General features: G+C 34.9%; 1 protein-coding gene across 8 annotated transcripts in view; it reads right to left on the bottom strand.

Annotated features, from left to right (window-relative positions):
- ZNF236 (zinc finger protein 236) overlaps positions 1-17,735 on the bottom strand; it is a 69,261-nt gene that overhangs the window by 26,716 nt on the left and 24,810 nt on the right. For 7 of the 8 annotated variants that reach the window (XR_011807622.1, XM_027451875.3, XM_072034838.1 and 4 more), the window contains 9 exons: positions 16,126-16,197; positions 12,933-13,136; positions 11,459-11,687; positions 9,863-10,135; positions 7,689-7,892; positions 4,784-4,928; positions 2,732-2,992; positions 2,245-2,495; positions 1,438-1,539 (listed from right to left, as the gene is read on the bottom strand). Coding sequence is in view for 7 of the 8 variants with exons in the window: in XM_027451875.3 (XP_027307676.3) it covers positions 1,438-1,539; positions 2,245-2,495; positions 2,732-2,992; positions 4,784-4,928; positions 7,689-7,892; positions 9,863-10,135; positions 11,459-11,687; positions 12,933-13,136; positions 16,126-16,197 (1,741 nt within the window). In the remaining variant the exon portion in view is untranslated. The remainder of the gene's footprint in view (positions 1-1,437; positions 1,540-2,244; positions 2,496-2,731; positions 2,993-4,783; positions 4,929-7,688; positions 7,893-9,862; positions 10,136-11,458; positions 11,688-12,932; positions 13,137-16,125; positions 16,198-17,735) is intronic. The other variant, XM_072034842.1, reaches the window with a different exon arrangement.

Here is a 17,735-nt window from a genome sequence, read left to right as displayed (position 1 = left end):
AACTTCAAAGAGTAGGGAATCTGTGGATGAGATTCCAAGTAGAATAGGAGACATCTTATACAAAAGAGCCTTTAATAAAACCACAAATGTTTTGATTCTCCTGTACCAGTTTCATAATGTACTGATGATCAGCCTAGATTTCTGGTCAAAGAATTGTTTTGTAGGATCTAGAAGTGTCCTTTTTTCCCCTCTCCTGAAAAAAGCTCTCGTTTTTTAACATTCACTTAATAGAGAAAATAACATACTATAAACTGAAGTCTAAATAAAAAGTAACAAAACAAGGTCTTCATATTGGATTTTTAAGTTCAAACGAGCTATAAAAATCCAAACAAAAAACATTATCACACTGAAAACAACACTGATGGCGAAAAGGTTGTGTTTTTATTCTGCAGTCTCTTTTTGTTCACTTGGAAAACTTTAAGAGGTAACTAATGAAAGTAATCTACAGGGTTACTATAGGACCTGGTTCAGTTTTACTTAATAAAGGTGGAGACTAATTTCTTTTCCCAGTGACATACAAAGCAGAACAGCCTAGAAAATTAAAATTGGCAAGAAATTACACTACTTCTTCACACTGTCATGCAATTTAACAGTTGATAGCATTTTTACAAAAAGCACTCTACAATTAATCAGGGAATGAAATTAAGAATATAGAAGTTTAATCAGATGGAATACCAATTGCTGATCACCAACTAAAGTTCTCTGCTAGACTCAGGAACAAGGAGGAAGAGACCAACCAAAACAAACAAAAAAAATCAATGTACACCCAAACCCAACCAAACAAGAACTAGTAACATCGTATCAAGCAACAACTCAAGAAAGACACCAGTGAAAAGCAAAGGAAAACTAACTTCTTCATTCTCTGCAGGCTACAAAAGCATCTCTTACACTTGAGTATTTTAAAGGTAGAATTAAAAAAAAAAAAAGCTTCCAGGTGTTTATGAACTTTTAATTTGTTACATATGCAGATTTATAAAATATAAAGAAAATCGCTGTCATTAAATGAAACAATGATTTTTACATGATAATATATCACAAACCTCAACAGCTACTCAATCAAATCGTAGACCATGTTTCTGATCATCTCAAATTAGCAGCAGGTAGTTAGATGGGCAAGTTATGTGCACAGCCTACTATCACATCATTCACCGACACGAGTAAGGAAAGAATATAAAATGCCTGGCTGCAAGCCCCATACTGTAATGGTTAATCATCAGCTCATAAAAGCAAAATCTAATTACATTCAAGTATTCTACATATTCTATCAAATATAGTTTCAAAATTGTAACTTAAGAAAATGCTTTTGTAAATTATTTGCCTTGCAGTTACGTTGATTGTAGATGCTCAATTTTAAAATGTTTTTGATAGCTACGCTGTAAAACCGAATTTATAAAGATTACCTTCAAAACCTTTATAAAAGCTTTATTTATTACTAACCTTGTGATAAGCCCTGTTGATCAAATGACTGCTGTGTTATAGCTTGTTGCTCAAATTGAGCGATGTTTTCTTGTAAAGTATGCTGGGATGTCACAAATCTATCTGAAATGGTGGAGATGAAAAAATATATGCATCAAGAAAAGATGGAATTAATCACAGAATCACAGAATTTCTAGGTTGGAAGAGACCTCAAGATCATCGAGTCCAACCTCTGACCTAACACTAACAGTCCCCACTAAACCATATCCCTAAGCTAATTGGATAATTCAGTTATTCCTAAAAATTTACATTTTAGTCATTTGATTTTTTCCTATATTAAAAAATAAACAAAAAATTATTAGCTGAATAGGTATTTAAATCTTTGCTTATTGTAGGCTCTTGTACTTACTATGGAAAAAAAAGCAAAAAAAAAAAAGTAAAATACTGTAATCTATCATCACTAACAGAATAAATTGACCAAACCTCTTGTTATTTTCCAACCTCAAATCACAGGTATTACTTCCTAAGCAGACTATACAGCAGTGCTTTTTATTAAAAATAGAGATGAAAAAGTTTTTGGCCACGTTATTTTCAATATATTTTACAGTTTCGTTTGTGATACAAATAAACGTGTAAAGATACATAGTTTTACATTTTTAAAAGTATGCCTAAAAACTAATGAATAAAATTTTATAATATGCTAAGTGGTGAGCTTTTGACTCCATGTACTTTTCTCGTTTTTTACTTGCACTGTCTTGAAACCAAAATCATTTGATTTTTGGAAGAAACAGACCTCATTATAAACCTCATCATGTTTCAAATACTCACCCTCATCTTGCTCTAAAGGCTGGTCAGCTAATTGTTGTTCTAGTGCTGTTTCTTCCGTGCCTACTACTGGCTGCTGGTCTAACTCTAAAATAGCCTGCTGATCTGTTGCAACAGCTTCTGACTGCTGAAGCTCATCGCTTTCAATTTCCACTTGCATCTGTGTAGAAACATGAATGCTCTGCTGATCTACTGTAGAGTCATCTATTGAAGCAGACTGCTGATGCTGCTGAAGTTGCTGTGCAAGTTCGTACCTGCAAACAAAGGTAAGAAGGTCTTTTTGTGGCTTTAGACAGACACTGTCAGATTATTTTTATTGTACAGCAAAATTTACTACAGCTACAGAGCAAGCTAGGTATTTGCTACCCAGGAACAAATACCCTTATTCAATTATTAGCATTTATTACCGAACAAAGCTGCCTTTTGAAGTATCTTTAAGAAAGGACTACCGAAATACGTTGAAGGATTTGTATAGAAGTTGTAAACATACCTATGAGTCTTCATGTGTTTTTTACAGTTTAGTGATGTTTTGAATGTTTTTTGACAATATGGACACATATATGGTCGAAGGTCATTATGGATTCCCATATGTCGCCTGAGGCTACCACCAGTAGTGAAGGCCCCGTTGCATATAAGACACTTAAAAGCTTTCAATCCAGTGTGTGTTCTAATATGTGCTTTCAGAACTCCCGCTGACACAAAACCTCTTCCACACTGAGAGCACTTAAATGGCTTTTCACCCGTATGTGACCTTTTTAAGAGAAAGGAGAAGACTTACGTTTGATTCCAAAAGGTAGTAAGATAACAAATTTTCAAAAGAGTAAAATAAAGAAAATGAAAGCAACTGGATGGATGGAAAAGGCCTAAGTTAACAAAATGTAGATATTATAGCTTCAATAAATTATACATGTCCTGCATGTCATCATTGGCAGGGCCAGAAGTGATATTGTCTTCACAGTTCTCACCATGTTCTGCATTCCAGCCACCTTTTCTGGTCAGACTTTGCCTGAATTAAGCTATTCAGGTTGAACTGAATATGCTCTTCAGACTAAGATAGTATCATTCACATGCAGTTTGCTTATTCTAGCTAAAACAATGTCCCCAGAAATTCAGAGGAAAATATATTGTCCTGCACATATTAACTGTTATTCTGGCAATCTCTTAATGAAAAGCTTGGATACCTTTGACTGAATTTCAGCAAAAAAAAAAAAAAAAAAAAAAAGAGCCTTCTTTATGTCTCTAATACATCTTTTATGATTCACTAACAACTAAATTTTAAGTAACTAAAATCTGCAGCCAATTTTCTAGAAGTTAACTTTTGAGAACAGAACTATGTCCATCCCGAATACTCCCTGAACAAAGCACAGTATAACTAATACTTCAGAGTGCTATGTGAAAACAGTATTCAGAAGTGGGGAAACACTCTCACCTATACTAACGCTAAATCCTGCTCAACAAATCCTTCCTTCCAGAGATGTTAGGAGTTTCCCTTTAGGACTCCACTAAGATGTAATACAGACTGAATGACAAGTTAGGAAATGGAGCAGAGTGAAATGAAAATTTTTAAGGTTACAACTGTATTTTCAGAGCAGTGAGAGCTAGGAGAAGAAGTGTGAATGCTAGCAAATGGAAGATAAAAGAACCAGGATTTAATAAAATAACCAGCTGGAACTGAATGAAGTTAGGGATGCTTTATGATTATAGTACTCTTAGAAGTTTATGACCACCACACCAGATGCCACAGTAAAGAAGAGTATGATAGATAGATCTACATATCTAAATTTGAATTAGAGAAAGTATGAAAGCCATGTAAAGCTCACATTGCAGGTGTAAGCAGATCACCACCTGCTTGCAGGGAATCCTTACTTAGGTCATAGTAATCATGACCCCCTTCCCCCCCCATGTCTTCTCTTTCAATTATTTGGCCCACAAAACATTGTCAAGTCTTGGAGCAACCTGATTTAACTTTGAAACTAGCTCTTCTTCCAAAAAGAAGGTTATACTAGTTACCTCCACTGGCGCCCCTCACACCTCATTTTTTTCTATAACTCCATGGCTTTAGGGTTTTAACAAATACCCACACTCTGGAACTTGAACAGAACTTCAAGGAACCAAGAGATCCCAAGAATGTTTACTTGATTACATTGTAAGCCTAAATTTGCTGACTTCCTTCTCAAATAACAGCAGCTACATACAAAGCAGATGATTTGGAGTATGCATTTACAAAATTATTAAAGAACTTACATGCAATGCTTGCAATTTTCTATATACCATTTCTGAAAAAAAAAAAAAAAAAAGAATTCTACTGCTAATGAACTGCACAGTAAACACAACCGTGCATACTGCTAGAACTGTGCACAGGCACAGATTAGTCCAAAATCTCCTTCAACATTACCAGAAAAACCAGTTATCATTGGTTCACTACTTAAAGACAATTAAAACACTGAAAAGAAGCCTTTTCGGTGACCAATATGTTCACTTCATATTTTTCCATAAGATTTGTTATTGTGTATATTTCCTTTCTCCTTCATATTTATTTTACCTGATATGTTGTTTAAGATGACAAGATTTTTTATAGGCTCGATAGCAATAAAAACACTTATAGGGTCTTTCTGCATCATTCACAAAATTGTTGTTAAAATAATTTTGGAAGAACTGGCTATTCCTTGGGATTGGCTGGATAAGACCTGCATATAAAAACACAAAGGAAAAAATGATTGATAAAGATACTCCAAAGTTGCAGTAATCTGGAAAGCTAGTATTTGGGAAAAAAAAAAAAAAAAAAAAAAAAAAAAAAAAAAAAAAAACCCAACAACTTACGACTAAGCTTTTGGTATGAAAGAATGTAAGAAAATTAACACATTTTCAGCACCTACTTGAGATTAAATATTCATCTACTTCACATTATACACACTGTATCATGCATACTATGTATGCATACATACATAGTTGATTTTTTTAATCCATAGGTCAACCTCATTTTATTAAGCCTTACATACATCCAAAATAAAAATCAATTTTAAAGAAAGTCAACTGTTACAAATTCACTGCCAATCAGATGTATTGTTCTTCCTACTTCCATCTTATCCACATAACATTTTGTGTACGTACATATATGTTAAAACATGACATATTTAACACTTATCTTGTATGAAAATTAGTTTGCATAATGTATAGCACCTTTAAATGATATAAAATCTACTTTAAAATATTGTATTTGATCTGCTCTGCCTAATCAGCATGCTTGCTAATTTTCTGGGTAACTCCAAATATTTATTGGGGGAAAACAGAATCAGAGTTGGCTTATTTAAATAAAGGCTCTTTACACACTGTACCCTGAAGCCAGTTAAGGGTAGTTCTGGAAAATCACGTAAGAGTTTCTGCTACTAAACATCCAACTGCTAATGGAAGAGTATCTGTCAGAAGCAATCAACCTAAGGCCATCATTCCAAACAGTGTAACAGAATGGGAACAGTAGCAGAGATCTCAAGTGAACACCCTCAGTCATTGATAAATCTGAATGGAAAAGTACTCATCACAACACTAGTGTGAAAGACTGATGAATGACAGTTTCAATATAGCAGAAAAAGATACCTTTATGATACTAAATCACCAAAAAAGCTCCTCGTGCTATTTTTCCTTTTCCTTCTTCAAACTGCTTAGTCTAACCCTGTATTTCATATTCAGAAAGGAAAGTCCAATGGTTTTCTGCTGACTTCCAAATGTATTTGAAAAGCGTAGAAGATAAAGAAAGAAAAACTTTCTACTTTTTGATGAGAGGTTGCAGCAAGATGCAACCTCTTGATGAGAGGTTTCAGATACATCGGAAAGAGATTGGGTTTATCGGGCTGTGACTAGAATAAGTGTACGTATATGTATGTTATATATATATTTCTATATGTGTATAAGTGAACCAAAATTTCCTTTACATTCCCCAACTAACTCAGTCTAGGAAGATTATCTTCTCCCAGAAAAATTATTCTGACATTCTTTTGCAACAGTAATGAGAATCATACTATATCCTGAGTTGGATGGGACCCATGAGATCCCTGAGTCCAACTCTCGGCAACACAGGACTACCTAAAAGTCACACCATGTTGTCCAACTTCTTGAACTCCAGCAGGCTCAGTGCCATGACCACGTCCCTGGGGAGCCCGTCCCAGTGCCCGCCCACCCTCTGGGTGCAGACCCTTTCCCTAACCCCCAGCCTGACCCTCCCCTGTCCCAGCTCCATGCCGTTCCCTTGGGTCCTGTCGCTGTCCCCAGAGAGCAGAGCTCAGCGCCTGCCCCTCCGCTCCCCTCGTGAGGGAGCTGCAGGCCGCCATGAGGCCTCCCCTCAGCCTGCTCTGCGCTTTTCTAGTGTTTTTTGTTTGTTTGTTTGTTTTTGTTTGTTTGTTTTTGTTGTTGTTGTTTTTTAATATTACTATATTAATTTTGTTAATACTACGTCCATCTCCCTGCCTATTGCAATTTCACTGCAGAGATTGCAATTTCATTGTAGTGTTTTTTCTTTAAAATCAATTAAAATGACTGTACCTGTTCCTGGGTTCACTCAAGAAAGAGAGGTTGTAGAATCTGATTATCTGAAGCTGTCAGATTAAGCTTTGCTGCCACTCTTTGAAAATATGTCTTATATCAGACACCAAATAAACAATTACTCTTGCATACAATAATTCTTGGAAGCAATGAAAACAAGTGGATTTTTAAAGATTTTAGGATAAATATATTACCAATTTTCTACTATATAATGCTGACTATACAATAGACAAGGCAGGGGTTAGCAGACTGTTGAATTAAACAACAATGGAGAGCAAATAACTTGCCCACTACATTGACCTCTAATGGACAACATATCTTGACTGAGCTGTGAGACAACTTACCTTGTTCCAAAAAGTGGTTTTACATGATGTAATAATTGTTTTACAACAGAATTAAAATAACTATATGAATTATCTATAGTATGTTCAAAAACGAATCTGGCCTTTATTGAAATATTATCACTAATTTAGCTGAGGTCACAATTATACCAAATGCACTAAAATCATGCAACACTGGCTTATTTAACGTATGTAATTAGAATAAACATAATCAACTCAAGAAAAATCTAAGACTGTATGCCATCTTTTCTATATCAAATGTTTAACAGTAGTTAAACTAAAGTCCAAATAATGTAAGGTAAAAAATGCATACACTTATTCCTAAGACTTATACAACTCATCCATAAATAAAAGACTTCTTATTAATTCAGAAAGCACAAAAGAGTTTCAAGCAAACTATGAAATAAAGTGCTTTTCCATAGTTTATTAGTTTATCTGATGACTAATCTCAGAAGTACATCTTTCTGACTAAGGTCTAATTGTGTTTGCTTGATTAAACTGTCACCTTTGTTTTCCAGTGAAATCCTAATTTCATATTTACAGGCAACCACAGATTTACTCACTCTTTACCTAAATCAGTGATGAGTATGGGCTCTTGCAAAGGGATGTCTGGTACAGGGACACTTGTTTTTCCTACTCGAACTTTTGCAGGCTTACGTTGATGTCGCAGCTTTCTTAGTTCCGTGTGTTTAAAATGTGAAGCTATATGAGTTTTCCGGTGGCCTGATGTTCTAAATTTTTTGTCACAGTGAGGACAAGCGAAAGGCCTAACACCTGCAAAAGATTTAAAAAAATAGTTTCTGATTTTATCTCTACTTCCCCAGAAACGTTGTTTTTGTATACAGGTTCTTTTCTGCATTTTCTGTTTTGTTTTCTGTCCAAGTGTTCTCCGAGAAGATCAATAAAATCCAACCAACAGTAAATATAAAATTGCCAAATTACTAACTGGTTATAACAGGAAAAAGACAGCAATTTTCAAAAGGTGCCAGAAGCTATCAAAAAATTACAGATACCAGGTCAGAGAAATATGAGGAAAAAAAAGAACCAGTGAACATTCAGACAAATGATACCTAATAGTATGAAAAAGATGAACATTGTAACAGTTTCAAGAAATTCTGACTCTGTCTCTGAAATGTCAACAGTGTTTGATGACAGCCAAATAAGTGTGCCAGTGAGAATTATTAAAGGACGACTTTTTCACTGAAAAATCCAGTAATATTTTGAACAGTAATATTTAGTTCTGGAGACTTGGAACGCATACAGAACTTAGTAACTGTCACAACGACAGGCAAAGCTGATGAACATTCAGCTTTTGTTCAAAGGAAAATCTCATACTTACAGGGCTAGAAAACATGACTAGGTGGAAAACCAGTGGAAAATATGTGAAAGAATTAAGAATGAACTGCTGCTCTTCACAATACAGTAACTAAGAAACACCAGATGAAACTAGTGGGCAGAATATTGAACACAGTAGAAGTTACTTAACATATAGTTCAACATTTGAATTCATAATTGTCTATATGGCAGGAAGTTCACACAAATTCAAAACCTATTACTTAAGTTCCAGAGACAAAAATTGACTGTGCTGCTTAACATAAAGGTGTGGCCTGCTTCATAAAACCCTCAGCCCCAAAAGTGTAGTGAAAACTAGTTGTACGCTGCTAAGAAGCATTACTGTAGCTTCTCCTCTTCACCAGGTCTACATCAGAGATGGCACAGAGGGCTAGATTTAACTTAACCCTGCAAGCCCGAACCTGACAGGCAGCAAAAGAAGCAAATGTCCATCTCTGATAGCAGTTATATGCTGGAGTTCCATGAACATGGAATTACCTAGTTTTTAAGCCAACTTTGAATAGGTCAGATTTCTGCAGATGAATACAATGCTGACATTTCAATGGACTAAAGGTGTTAGACCATGGAACACTGAACATCAAATGCACATAGCCCATAAATAATACAGGAAAAGAACTTCGCTACAAACATTTTTACAGAAGTCAATAAGAAACTGTATCTTGCAGAATTAAAATATATAAACAGAAGTGAAAGAGTTTCATGTTTATGAGTATCTGACTGAAAGCTTATTTACCAGTACAAAGTATGAAAAAGTGGAAAATGACAATATAGTCCATCAAGAGTGGAAAATTCATTTTAATCTATGCAGAAGATAGAAGCTGAGCCACAGGTTTTGAAGCTATCATGTATTATGTAAACAATAAAGACCAAATGAGAAGGGTTTTAGGGTATGCAACACAAGATATTTAAAACAGGTAAGCTGGTGAAAACACCATGCAACACCTTACTGCACAAGATAAAATCGGAAGTAAACAAATAATCCTGAGAGATACAATGAAATTATTGAAGAGCATGAAGAAGGGAAAATAAAAGATACAGAGTATATAAGGTAACTGTGAATAAGTAAAATTAGAATTCAAAGTGTAAGTGTATGATTCTCTAGAAAACAATCAAATACGTTCATAAATTGATATTAAATGGGAAAAACAGCTGAATCACTATCAGAAAACTAAATGCCCACAGCTTTTCTATAAGCCCAAAGTTTCAAAGCCATGAAACACTAGAGAGCTATGACAAATTTTAAGTTCATCATTTAATACACTGAAAGTGATTTATTCTATGGTAGATATAAACAGCATGATAGACACCTCTATAATTAAGCACTTCACATTATGTGTGTTTGAAGCCTCACTCACATTATCAAAAACACACCAGCAGTTTTGAGACCTTACCTGTATGTAGACGAATGTGAACTTTTAAACTCCCTGAGGTGGAAAAGCATTTCATACAAAATTGGCACTTGAAAGCTTTAATGCCAGTATGTGTTTTTATGTGTGCTGTGAGAGTACTCTTAACGGCAAATGCGCGGAAGCACTGGGGACACTTAAACGGCTTCTCATGGGTATGAATGCGAATGTGGCGCACTAGATCACTTGGCTTTTTAAATTCTTTAGAGCAGTATGGACAAACATGCCACCTTATTCCATTTTCTTCACGTATAGAACCTGAAATAAGAAACAAAAACAATTTGTTTGAAGTATTTTAACAGTTTTGTTTTCTAAGTTCCACTATACTAACACCATTATACTAAGTAATCAAAAAGAACACATTTTGTAGATGCCACTACAACACACACTGTAGACAATTAACTTCTCAATTAGATGCATTCTAGTTCACAAAAGTAGTGACGGGCTGGAATGACAAACAAAAACCTGTTGAAATTCAAATATTTTTATGCTACTGAAAAGGAAGAAAGGAGAGACAAAACGAAGCTAACAAGTGTCTGATTTCACAGAGTAACAAGAAACAATGCAGCTTGAATGCCACTTCAAATAGTAGGTATAATGCAGTATAGTAGGTAATAATGTAGTATAATAGTAGGTATAATGCAGTATAATATACCAGTTAACTTGTAATAAATACCACATCTAACACAAACAGTTGTTTAACAGTAAATAAAACTCCTCAACCATAACCACACCTACAAATTACGTTAAGTACTAAAGACTTAAGTACCTCACTGGAGAGGATACTTTATATGGCACTCTCTTATCCATATTCAGGAAAGCTATGAATCCCTAACTGTTCTCATCTAAGGACCCTTTTGGCCTCAAAGTACGCTGTTCTTCATTTATCTCTGTTTCTAGTTCAATTAATGATACAGGTACAGCTGCAACATAAGTGAACAACTGAAAGGAAAATGACACGTGTGTTTACAAATAATATGGGCTGCATTTGGACCAACAATATAAAGGCAGAGCTGTTCCACAGATACTCCAGAATTTCACATCAGCCCAGTAGAGCCTGTACAGTTGTGAACATAAATTTACAGCTCAATCACTAGTTTCAGGACTTAAACATGCAACATCAGTAATGATCTGTATGAGGAAACAACATCGTACTTGTGTCCCTGTGAGGCCTCATTTCCAAAAGAGGAAAAGGAGAGCTTGCAAGAACCCTCTGCTCTGGGACACACCATGAAATCCCAATCTTCCTCAAAGAAGAATGATGGGAGAAACAGGGAAGACTTCTATTTTCTGTCCTTTTCCAAAAACTCCACTGATCTGAATCCAGAACATTGAATAGTGTATAGAATAATGTCCAGAATAGCGTATAACTTCAGTTATTGCTACTCAGTAAGGTTTTTAGTACAAAAATTATAAGTTACATTGATCATAGCTTATACAAATATTGTATTTTATGTAAAAGTCAATTAAGCCTGTAACTGATCTGCAAGGTTTTGGGAAATTCCTTTACAAAGTCATTAACACCCCCCAGAATACTGTAGTCTCTACAGCACAAGAAGTAGCAAACAGTGGCAACATTACCAGGTAAAAATGGCGATTTTTTCTTAATAACCTTTTTTTCTTTTTTATCCAGTTTATCTGTACTCTCTTGCTCCTTATCTTGTTCTGCATTATTAGAGTCAGTCTGATGATTTGAGAGAGTCTGGACATCTGGGCTCTGATCCTGGGTCCCAGGAGTCTTCGCTTGGCTGCAGTCAGTAGAATGCGCAGAGACAGGAATTGAAGACAACCCACTGTTCTCTAAAGCTTGCTAGAAGAGAATAAAACTTTTAGACTAGGAAAGAAGCATTCCCAGCTGCACCAACTTTCCTCAGACTGCCATTTAGAAGATGTAACATAAATATAATTAAAGGGCTTACCTTTCAGAAAAGTGCCAGTTGTCTCTATAGAATCTAACATTTCCCAGAAATACACAATTATGTCTTACACCTACACTACATAAGAGAATAGTTTCCCATAAATGGTCAATTTGAAGCCCACAAGCTTCAGGAGAGGCCATAGAAGATATCATGAAAAAGAAAGAATGCTACATCAAAGAAGGCCTTGGAAAAGCTCAAAAGCCTCTGTTAACATATCATTGATAACCCTCAGACTGAGGCATAAGCAATGCACCCATTTCATGTACACCTGAAGGGACCGAAATGGAAGCACTTTCATGGATACTATCATGTATGAGAAGATTCTGGATCAAAGACCACAGTAAAACTGCAGATATTTGATCACTAGAAAGAAAACTTTTTTTTTTTTTGCACTGTATGTTTAGGGTACTACATGCTCATACTTCAAACCTTGTTTTTATTAATAGCTATCAAGACTATATATTTCGTATTGTAATTTGCTGCAACTACACACAACCTTCCAGACATTAGGGAACTCAGCACAGGTAACATGGTGTACCTGCACAGAACTCTTCCATACTACACAACGTTTCCTATTGCCAAGACCAAGGACAGAATAATGGATTAGACAAAACGAAACACAGAAAGGAATTCACATAGATCAGAAAAAATTCAAATACCCCGTGTTAATTTGAACAGGATAAAGGCCCAGAGACATTCTCATTTTTTTAATCAGATAAAAATATTATCCCTCTTAAATATGGTCACAGTTTAAGAATCATAACTTAAGGATGTTTCAAAAGCTGCTTCTAGGCAACAGACAAAAAAAGGCCAAAGGGTAAAATACCCATGAATAGGTGTGTACACTCACAGCTTTTCTCTAGGCCATGTAATCAATCTTTGTAACCTTCCTTTTATAATATTATATAAAGCCTGGCACATTATGTAATATAATATAATATTATTTTTATATATACATAATCCTGGTACATTCCATTCCTTTTCATTAGATCTTTACAATTCTCTCTTGACTGATAAATCATTTCAAAATAGAGGAGGAATACTGTCATTGAAAATACTGAAACAAAATTTCACTAAAATAAAAGCAGCTAGAAAAACCATTGAAATGTAAAGATGTTATCACACACAGCTCTTACCTGCAAAATATCTCTATTGATCCCCACAGCAATGCTGAGCTGCTGGCCAGGTTGTTGAGGCTGGTTATTTTCTACAGGACCTGGTTCTGATAACTCAAGGAGCTGCTGGATGACATCGGTTACAGCCTGTTGTCCCTGATTAGCAGTAGCTGAAGACACCTGGTTTTCTGTCTGCTGAAGAAGTGGAGACCGGAAATGTGTGGCCTGAAATATACAGCAGTATATTTGTAAAGGAAGATAAAATGTATATATGAACTTCTCTCTTAACCTCCCTTATCTGAAATGTCTCTTAACTGTCCACTACAAGGACTTTTATCAGACTACTTCACACAGAACTGCCACTTAAAGTCTTCTCACTCCCTTTTTTTGGAGCTCTTCCCAAGATGCATAACTGTAAGCTTAAAGCTTGAATTAAGTTTGTAGCAACTACTGAACCTTCAACCAGTTTACAAAACACAGGGATCAGTTACTGAATTCCACATTGAGAGGCCACATGAAAAGTACAAAACAGATACATGACACTGATATGGTTGTCTTTTTATAATTCAAGTTTAACTAAAAACAAGTCCTTTAGAAAAGAAAACTTCTACTAGCTGAGATTTTTGTATTAAAGTGTTATTACACTGAAACCCTTCAGAACAATCGAACTTGTTTGCCTCCAACTTTCAAACTTCTAAATCTCTGAGCTTTAAAAGAAACTACGTATACTCTGTAAGTTTAGATATACAGAGCTGTGTTCAAATACCCAAAAAAATCTTTAGACTAAAAATAATTTTTCAGTTCTGATTTGATAATTGCATCCTTATGACACCTTAGTAACAAACAAAGATTAAAAAACTCAATATTTCTTTTTAGAATCACAAAGGCATTCAGTTCTCTTTTGTTTATGAACTTTTCTTTCTTGAAACACACTGCAGAAATATACCATTATTGAAACAAATGCTTTTAATCATTTTACTGCAAAAAATAAATATGTATTCATACGTAGTGGCTGGCCCTGTAATTCTGTTTCTTGGAACACACTGGATATTTGCTTTTAATATTTCCCTTCCCCAAAAGTAATCACTTCCAGGCAAAAACGCATATACAAAACACTACATTCTTTAGATCATTTTTGACAAAGAACAATCTTAGCCTTCATGCATGTAATATTTCTTTCAATCTGAAAGCTCCCCAAGATTTTCTTTATATTGACACATTGCACAAGACAGTTAAAGTGACACTGTCACCATATTTGAAAATAGTTCCAAAGAAATGTATGAAGAAAAATCAGCTTGATTCCAATTTCCAATTGAGTTCTGAGAATTTCATGAAGTATTCTTAACATCTTTGCATGAGACAATATAAAACAAACCCTTCTCTCATTTTTCTCGCATACAAGCAACAGAATGGCACTTGCTATTTTGTCATTTTTATCATTAGTTCATCTTTTTTCACCTCATCAGTGGGACAGATGGAAAAACTTCTCAGATTCTAATTTAACAAAAAAACTATAAGCATTTCAGTATGTGACCTCTTTCTAGGTTTCTTAGAATAATTAAATATCTAATTTTAAAAATAGCACAGAAAATGAAGTATTATATCATTACTCTAATTCCACATTTGTAGGATAGTGAATAGTGAACACATATGGAGTGTGTGGAATCAAATAGTGAACCTTGTGATGACGGGCTTTCTGATCTGGCTGTGTAACTAACACAGACTGCACTTCTGAGTCAATTACTCACTCAAGTGAAGTAATTGTACAGAAATTAGTCTTTTTTTAAATCAAGTAATTTATTATGGTAACTTTCTCTTGCTAACAAACTTCATTGAGTTGCTCCAACAGTAAATTATTCACACTAAAACTCCCTACATAATTTCAAAGTGTGAATGTATCTAGTTTCAACCCACAAGTCTTTTTTCCTTCTCTTTTTAATGCAGAGATTATAGATTTTTTCCTTTTCTGCAAAACAGAAGATCAAGTCATCATTAAATATTTTATCTGATGAGCAAAATAGATGCAGCTCCTTGAATCTCTTTGATAACAAAACACATCATATAGTTCAAGAATTTTGATGGGTGATTTTGTATCTTTCAATACAGATAACGAATAGTGATCTGAAAACTGTGATCTTCTCAAAATAAAAAGACCAAACTGATCTTTGCAGGCAAGGAAAACTTCACTTTTTGCTAACATATCAAATATCCATAATAATAGGGATTGAAAAGGTTATAAAAGACTTGCAGATGCCTGTCCTTTGAATTTGGCCCATTTTTCTGGGCCAAATTGCCCAGATGCGCCCAGGTTGCACATCTTACAATAAAGAATGAGACTTTGAAGGCGTGTAACAAAATTGCTGCTGATTCTTCTTTGTACTGAAGTTTTAGTTTTGGGGTAGTGCCATATGCTCCTTTTCCTCAAAATTCCCATACATGTTACAATATATATATTGTAACAGTTGTTAGTTGTTAGTTGTTAGTTTATAACTAACAACTTTAGTTGTTAGTTTAAAAATAGAAGGTACCTTAGCAAGGGGAAAGAATTCAAGTTTTTTCTTTGCTAGACTACAAAGTCAGGCTTGCCTTTGCTTGACTTCCTAGATTCCCCACATACACAGTAAAGCTGATTTTGCGAAGTTGCACACAAATGGCCTGGGCACCCAGCAGCTACCAAGGCTGCTTCATTTGAGAAGGCATCTTCATTTGAGAAGACGTTACTTTGAAGACCCTGAGGCTAAGGATGGAATTGGAGACTGTTCTCTCACTTGCTAGGGAAGACTATCAGACACTTCTTCAAAGAAGGTGGGAATGGAGACCCATCGCTCTCAGCTAACACCTACCAGCGGGCAGGAACCAGCACTCTGCATCAAGTAGAAGGAACTGCACAAGGGGACATGCTGACACAGGAGCCTAATTTCAACCTTCAGATTCAGTCTAAGAAAATAGGCGCTCAAAATTTGACAAAAAGGTCATCAGCTCCTCTTTGGAGCTTGCTTTGTTGAAAAGCTTTTGAAAATAATGTACCCTATTCAAAGTCTTTTCTCTCCATAATACCCACCTGCGATCACCAATAAGTCTGCCTTCATGTATTAACTGATGTACTTATCACAGTGGATAACTGCATCTTTTTCCAACAGAAAGTTTACCAAATTCTGTAAAGTTCCTCCCCTTTTTATTCTTGACCAAAAAAAAAAAAATGTTCTATACTTACATTCTTCCATTTATTATCAACAGGTTGTAAAAGATTAGCAGGAGACGTTGTTAAAGGCTGGGTGACAGAGTCCTACAAAGAAATAAAAGCAGTATTTTAAGCTTTGGTACAAGAAGTAAAAAAAAAAAATCTTAAGTACCACAGTTCATTTTCCCACAGTATTGAGACTAGAGAGAGAAAAAAAGACTATGGGAGAGATACGAATGTACACAGAATCACCTGTGTTGCTCCATAGTTTATATGTATTAAACATAAATTTTAGAAACCAACATACCTGAGCTATAAAGCACTGATGCTGCAAATACATAACAGCCCTAGAGTAAGCAAGTTTACAAGATGTACCAGTGTATCAGCAAATAATGCTTTCTTTGGTAGTGCAGCAATACAGCTGACATCAAGTTTAGGAATGCATGTATTTAGGACATAATCATTGCTCATCCCAACATCCATAGCAAGGGATGACAAAGAGAACTTTAGAACAGGAAAAGTATTATACAGGAAACCTGTTATTAAAGAAGATCCACATGTTGTGATCAGGATAAGGAAGTCAATTCTAATGTAAGAATGGTAGTGCTAATCTAAGAACATACCATCTTTCTACAGCAATAAATATGCAATCAACCATTACATATCTGCAATTTCAGATGAAAAATTAAATATAGAAATGATAATACTTTTAACAGACAATTAAGACGTCAGTCATCCTTGTTCTTCCTTATTAAGCTTATTGGCATCTGTTTTTAAAATTACTTTTCTTCTGTTTTGCTTATATCATTGTACAGAGATTATTTTCCATTGCCTTCATGCAAACAGAGATGGATGCATGAGACAAAAATAATGGCAATACACTTCTGTAATATCAATGTGCAATTCAAATGCAAAATAATCAAGCCAAACAAAGCAAGAAAAACACAGCCGACCAGGGAAAGCAAACATTAGGTGGCTATGAAGGAATACCTACTCCATTCTGCTTTTAAGATAAAACTCGTGAATGTGAAGATCTACAAAAGGAGGTATAGATTATATGTACTTGCAAGTAAATAGGACACATTAATTCTTCCTCCCCTGAATTAACCTGGAAACAATCTGCAATATAAAAACAGCTTTATGGAATCTAAAGAAAAATGGGTACTCCACACAACACTACTAGACACTTGTAGTCAACAAGATACAGCTGCATAATGAAGCTGAGACTTTAAATTTTTACCCTCCTCTTCAAAATCTGGTACTACTTGTCATACACTGAATTTCAGAGCATTATAGTTGGAAATGGTAAGAAATAGAAGAAGAAAGGCTAAAAGGTAGAAGCTTTCTTCAAAGAAGAAAATATGATGTAGTAAAAATATGCATTGGTTTAACAAAATAGTCAAATGAAAGCAAAAGCACTTTTTGAATCTTTGCATTTTCTTTTATTTCAGTAATGAAAAAAAAACACATTCAGCGTTGCTAATAAACCTTTTTCCTTTACGATCTTGTCAAGTAAGAAGTTAACACTGAAAGCAAGTTATAAGAAACACCCAAAAGAAGAATCTCCTCTGCATAGATTAGGAATTACACCAACAATTAATTTATGAAATTAATGTTCTTAGGTACTTGGAGTAACTTAGGTT

The sequence above is a fragment of the Anas platyrhynchos genome, chromosome 2 (genome assembly GCF_047663525.1).
Source record: "Anas platyrhynchos isolate ZD024472 breed Pekin duck chromosome 2, IASCAAS_PekinDuck_T2T, whole genome shotgun sequence".
Classification (NCBI taxonomy): domain Eukaryota; kingdom Metazoa; phylum Chordata; class Aves; order Anseriformes; family Anatidae; genus Anas; species Anas platyrhynchos.
Note: the sequence above shows the minus strand (reverse complement) of the source record. Positions and strands in the feature narration are given on the sequence as shown.